The 6,772-nt window shown below is 42.3% G+C and overlaps 1 protein-coding gene across 1 annotated transcript; it reads right to left on the bottom strand.

Annotated features, from left to right (window-relative positions):
- Positions 1-348: 348 nt before the first annotated feature.
- Positions 349-5,389, bottom strand: arsj (arylsulfatase family, member J). The gene is made up of 2 exons (XM_058078215.1): positions 4,908-5,389; positions 349-3,076 (listed from the first exon to the last, which is right to left on the bottom strand). Exons 1-2 carry the CDS (start codon positions 5,177-5,179, stop codon positions 1,699-1,701), a joined length of 1,650 nt encoding a protein of 549 aa, XP_057934198.1. The 5' UTR covers positions 5,180-5,389; the 3' UTR covers positions 349-1,698.
- Between the last annotated feature and the right edge of the window lie 1,383 nt (positions 5,390-6,772).

The raw sequence follows: 6,772 nt of genomic DNA, 5'->3' as shown, positions 1-6,772 counted from the left end.
ATACTTCCCAATCTCCGCAGTCAGGAGATCCAGAAGATCTGGGCTCCAATCTTCATTTGTGTAGAGTTTGCACCCTCGCCCAGAGTCAGCTGGGATAGGCTCCAGCATGGTACCTTGGTTAGCCTGTTTTTCAGTTAACATCGAAAATGTTGCCTTGGTTTGCGTACATTCTCTGGTTAGCATAACTGTGGGTCTGGTGGGTTCTGGGTGGTGGCCCCGGTGGTCCAGCCAAGCCGGCTTGCTGGTTCTTGGCTTCTTGGCAAAGTGAACCAGGAATACTGATGACATTCATTATAATAATAATAATGATAAATAATAACAAACCACGTAGTAACTCAAGTAATAACCGGATATGGTAATGGACGTTACCAAAATGAAAACCATGACTGAAGACACTCAATGCATCCTTTATTTTACTTGTCCGACATTCCAGTCCTCTGCTATGAAAAATGGGATGACGTTGCTTCAACGTCTCATCTCGATTTTCATGACCATTTCTAGTTATGTTGTCTAACTTTGGTTTATCATTACAATGATAACGTTTATCGATATATCCTACAAAAACATATCAAAGAATTGTAAGAAAGTCTACGAGGTCGCTGGATGTGTTTGGATATTACAGTAGTATTTCATCACCGCTGTCTTCTGTACCAAGCTTGTCCAGCAACAATGTGGGTCCATGTTTGCACATTGGAAATACTGTTACAAATACGCAAAACCTGACAACAAAGTAAGCTGTTTGCCACACGTTCGGAATATCGTCAAAGCTGAGACAGACGCAGCGTTTGTGCTCATGTTGAGATCTCCAGTACTCCAAACTCCAACATAATGATACCACTCACTGAAATATACGTTATACAAACACGCAAAACTTCACCCCAAAATGCAGAACTTCATCAAAGCAGAGATTAGAAGTAGTTTTAGTCTGAACGAGGACTTCAAGCTGCGGTCCGCATCCCCAAATCTCAAACCTTCGGCTCGTGTTGGCACCTGAATTACCAACACCTGAAAACGAACAGCAACAATGAACTCATCGTCCAAATAAACGTAGCAGCTTGTTCTCTTGCTAGCTCACCGTTGCTAGCTATTGCTAGCTAGCTAGGTTATTGTGTGCTAGCTCAGCGTTTCTCAAATTTGCTGGCTTGCAGATTTTTCAACTCAATACTTGAGAGTTGGCATAAACCAGTTCATGACTTTCTAAATGGGATTTTCCCATCATTAGAGTCCTGTAGACATGACATAACATCCCTATAGTCACCTTTATACGCCTATTAGTCATTGTTTACAACACATTGCTCAGCTGTTTTGTGCAGGCTATGGGCTCACTGCTAGCACACGAGAGACGGCCGCCGCTACCGAGCTAGCTAGTTAGCCTCCAACATATTTATTCTAAACATAAAGTATTTCAAACAAAGTGTGGAAGAATGAAAAAGACAGCCGAAAACATACCACTTCCACATGGAATGGGAGAACTTTTTTTCACATGATCACGTCTGAGAGGAATAGGAACTTGAACTTGAGTTCATTTGTTATGCCATATTCCTTATGTATTCCATACATGGTATTCCCAGGACACAAGCTACTGAGTGAACATCAGGGGTGGGTAATAAACCTGCAGCACGCAGTCCTTGGGAGTACTTGATGGAAAAGCCAAAACTTGTAATCCCTGAGAAAGGTTCACACCAGAAATACGCCAAGCTATTTTTTCACGTTTATTAGCACGTTTTTGCTATCGGGCCGATTTTCCCAGCCGCTAAGATGGTTGCTGAAAAGATCGTTGTTGTCCTCCTCTGCCGGCTCGTCTTTGTACCAAGGACCCCAGACGCCGCCGTTGTACTGCGGGTTGGATCGCAGGTCTTTAGCTGGGTACCGAACCCGGACGGCGGTCTTGTTGTACTGCGCTAGCCGCATTAGCATCTTCTTCACGATATGCGGGTAGCGCCCGGAAAGGTCGACTCGTTCGTAAGGGTCGGAGGTGATGTTGAACAGCCACAGGGACTTGCCACGGTCCCAGCGGACTCGTTCGTTGTGCCAGCGAATGGTGAGCCTCTGGGTGGAGAAGGTCTGCGGAGGTACCCAGTCGCTATACCCGGGAACGCCGGTGAGCAGCTTCCAGTGGCCGACACGGAGCGCGGCCTGGATGGCCGTGTTCCACAACCCGAACCCGGCTTTCCAAGACCCGTTCTTGGCCTTAATATAGATGGGGTCTATATTGTGCAGAATGTCCTGACGTGGAGACGGGAGCCCTTCGCTGATGGCCTCCCAGACGTCGTACCCGTCCAGGTTCAGATCCTCATCCAGAGTCCCTTCCGCTAGGGTCACCAACGTGGGGAACCAGTCGGTGATGTGCACCAAAGAGCGACATTTTGTCCCCTTCTTCACCAAAAGGGGGCTGTGAACGAACCCCACTGCCCGGATGCCGCCTTCCCAGAGCGTGGCCTTGCTCCCCCTGAGGGGCCAGTTGCTACCGCCCACTAGTGGCTGCCCCCCGTTGTCAGAGGAGTACACAATAATGGTGTTGTCGTAGTAATGATAGCGCTTTAGCGCTAGCGTGAGGTTGCGGACCGCTTCGTCCAGGCAGGAAACCATGGCAGCGTACTTCCGGCGGTTCAGGTTGACGATGCCTTTGTAGCGCTCCAGGTAGTTAGCGGGGACCTGCAAGGGGGAGTGGACTGCCTGGTAGGCCAGGTAGAGAAATAGCGGTTTGCGAGGGTCATGTTTGGCTAAGATGCCGATGGCTTTTTGGGTGTACATCAGGGTCGAGTACAAGCCCCGATCTTGTTCCCAAGCCGCCTCCTCGCCTTCGTACAAGTCGTAGCCGCACACGCTGGGACCCTCGCACTTGTAGTGGCTGTAGTAGTCTCCGCTCCCCAGCAGGGAACCGAAGAAGCTATCGAACCCCCGTTGGGTTGGCATGCAGCCCCGCTTGTAGAAGCCCAGGTGCCACTTGCCCACCATGTGGGTGGAGTAGCCCGCCTCCTTGAGCTTCTGGGGCAGGGTGACGTTGTCCAGTGGAAGGCAGTTGGGCTGGGTGGCTCGGATGATGGAGTGCTGGAGGCCCGTGTGGATCTGATACCTGCAAAAACAAGACCCCACACGGACTTTTATGATGTCCATAAGTTTTGCAATATTACCAGTAATCATCATAATAACCGTGAATGCTACAAATATAAGGACAGACTTTCAGGAGGAAAACTTTGCTGCTGTAAAGAACGAAGACGTGACAACAATGGAGGCCCGGTGGACCCCCGCTTGGCCTCCACCACGGGTGCCATGTTTTTCTGTTCATGTTGAAATCTGTGCCATCGTTTGGCTTCTTTGTGTGTTTTTAATGACAAAACGTCTTTGCTGACATCCTATTGGATGGCCACGACATGGCAACAGGAACAGGAAGTCAGCGCTTCACTCTCAAAAACTTTTTGATACTTTTACAAATAGTTTTGCATGCAGAAAATACTTGTACGTGCATTAAAGTGACCAATGAAAGGATAAATGAACTTTCCCTGAAGACTATCCATTTCTCTCAACATTTATATGCACTGCATTTATATGTATTTATATGTATTTATATGTATTTACATGTATTTATATGTATTTACATGTATTTATATGTATTTATATGTATTTATATGTATTGATATGTACTGATATGTATTTATATGTATTTATATGTACTGATATGTATTTATATGTATTTATATGTACTGATATGTATTTATATGTATTTATATGTATTTATATGTACTGATATGTATTTATATGTATTTATATGTACTGATATGTATTTATATGTATTTATATGTATTTATATGTACTGATATGTATTTATATGTATTTATATGTATTTATATGTACTGATATGTATTTATATGTATTTATATGTATTTATATGTATTTATATGTATTTACATGTATTTACATGTATTTATATGTATTTATATGTATTTATATGTATTTATATGTATTTATATGTATTTATATGTATTTATATGTATTTATATGTATTTATATGTATTTACATGTATTTATATGTATTTATATGTATTTATATGTATTGATATGTACTGATATGTATTTATATGTATTTATATGTATTGATATGTATTGATATGTATTGATATGTATTTATATGTATTGATATGTATTGATATGTATTTATATGTATTTACATGTATTTACATGTATTTATATGTATGTACATGTATTTATATGTATTTACATGTATTTATATGTACTTCTATGCAGTCCGAACAAAGTATACGCTAACCAAGGTTCAACTTTACACACCCTGGACTGGTGGCCAGCCAATCCCAGGGCACATATAGACAAACAACCATTCCCACCCACATTCATACCTATGGACAATTGGGGGGGGGGGTGCAATGAACCTAGCATGTTTTTGGAATGGGGGGGGGGGAATACCCGGGGAAAACCCACACATGCACGAACAAAGTTTATATTTCAAGGAAAAATTCCCAATTTTACAAAAATATTCAAATGAAATATTCCTAAAAATCAACTTTAATACAACGGGATGATAAAATCATGACGATGCAATTTTTGCTAATATTACAAAAACAACTACAGCTTTACAAAAATAAAGTTATCATTTTTTTAGGATAATGTAATTTATTGTAATGAAGTCATATTACAATAAAAAACTAATATTTGCCTCCTAGTAATAATATAATAATAATAGTAATAATCATTTTTATGACAGCATAGTTTGATCATATGACAAGAACGCAGTCGGTACAATCGGTGCCCCTATGAAACACGCCCAAAGTTGCATCACGGGTCCCCGATCCACAGTTTGGAGACCGTGACCCGGTGCATTCTTCTATGAAAAGGTGCCGTTGGGAATGCCTTGCTCATGGGGGGGTGGGGTGGGGGGGGCAGCACCTTACCTGCCGGTCATCAGCTGACTCCTGGTGGGGCTGCAGAGGGGCTGCACGTAGTAGTTCTCCAGCTTGACTCCCTGGGCCGCCAGCCGGTCCAGAGTCGGGGTCTTGATCTCGGAACCGTGATAGCCCACGTCCCGGAAGCCCTGATCGTCCACGAGGACGAAGACGACGTGCGGCCGGGAGCTCGACGCTCCGGGGGTTTTGTTGCCGGAGCTCCACGTCCGGGATGACAAAATGAAGCCCAGGACTAAACTGAGCGGAACCCAAAACTTCATCCTTCCTTCCGGCTGCTCTTCAAGCCTTTGCTGCTAAAACGGGGCCGTTCGCCGTCAATTCCCACGGAGGGGAAACACGAAAGTTGCGTCAAAAAGTTCCCATCGTGTTAGCGGCCCACTTTCCACCAAGTCCTCCAAAAGCTCGAAGACATGATCCTGGACCCGGACCAGCCAAGCCAAGCCGTCCCTAGCAGATGTCTTCCATCGTGTTAGAAAGAAATGTGTGTGTGTGTGTGTGTGTGTGTGTGTGCGTGCGTGTGTGTGCGTGTGGGAAGACACGGTGGGCAGGTCCTTCTTTAAAAAAAAGAAAAAGAAAAAAACACCCTTTGTGGCCGATAAGCACACATTTCAATGTCGGGCCTTTTTAAAGGTATAATAATAATAATAATAATAATAATAATAATAATAATAATAATAATAATAATAATAATAATAATAATAATAATAATAATAATAATAATAATAATAATAATAATAATAATAATAATAATAATAATAATAATAATAATAATAATGTTTTTTTCTTTTTAATGAATCGGTATAATCATTGCTATTAGTACAGTGTTGATGATAGAGCCATCGTCAAAGTATTAAGAGAAAAACCGGTCCTAACAATGTATTTATAATTACTTAATATTATCAAATATTTCCTGAACTGCCTTCTTGGGTCCAGTATCGAGTCTTCCTTTAATGAGTCCTCCATTAATAAGAACACAAAGGCAACAATCAGTCATGCTTTATGATCAAATGACATTTTTAATTTCAGGCTGTCTTTGTCCCTCAAAATGTCAAATGTCAAAGACAAATGTCTTTGTCCCTTTTAAAGCGTCATTAATATTAACTCCAAGGGAATTCTTCATTAAAATCAAGAAATAATTGACTTTACCATTTATAATATCATCATAACAACATTTTATAAATATTTAATCATTGAATAACATTATAAAAAATACTATAAGTGTGAACAATTCATATGATAACATGTTATCGCATGAGCTGCCTGTTAGCTAGCTGCCATGACAAAAGTGTTTAATAGTTCTTGTTATGCTTTAGTGACTGATGTGGGACAGGCTTGACACCGGAACAGACTACTGCGGTCATAACGGCTCTCAATGGGAAACCAGATTATGGGATTCAGACCAATATACACACCCTGGTAACGACAACACATTTGTTACAGCACTTGGCGGCTTGGCAGCTGCCCCCGAGCCCCCACGGACCCCACCCCTTGTCCCAAAAAATCATGTCAAAGCTGCAGCGTGAACGCCGACATCATCCTGCTGCAAGTCCCGTCCTGTCCTTCACATCCGCAAATGCATTCCACACCAACAGCTGGCAGTTACTGTATGTTTCACATACATGTCTAGATTGGGGTGTACAGGATGTACCGCATACCTAAAACTTACTGTATGTTTCACATACATGTCTAGATTGGGGTGTACAGGATGTACCGCATACCTAAAACTTACTGTATGTTTCACATACATGTCTAGATTGGGGTGTACAGGATGTACCGCATACCTAAAACTTACTGTATGTTTCACATACATGTCTAGATTGGGGTGTACAGGATGTACCGCATACCTAAAACTT

This window comes from Doryrhamphus excisus, chromosome 7, assembly GCF_030265055.1.
Source record: "Doryrhamphus excisus isolate RoL2022-K1 chromosome 7, RoL_Dexc_1.0, whole genome shotgun sequence".
NCBI classification, from domain to species: domain Eukaryota; kingdom Metazoa; phylum Chordata; class Actinopteri; order Syngnathiformes; family Syngnathidae; genus Doryrhamphus; species Doryrhamphus excisus.
The sequence above is the reverse complement of the archived record's forward strand: the minus strand, read 5'-3'. Positions and strand labels throughout refer to the sequence as shown.

What these genes read in the sequence shown, in the direction of transcription:
- arsj (XM_058078215.1), bottom strand. Translation starts at nt 5,179, where the DNA reads ATGAAGTTTTGGGTTCCGCTCAGTTTAGTCCTGGGCTTCATTTTGTCA. An exon ending in AGTCAGCTGATGACCGGCAG is followed by an intron (nt 3,077 to 4,907) that starts GTAAGGTGCTGC and finishes TTGTTTTTGCAG; the next exon opens with GTATCAGATCCACACGGGCC.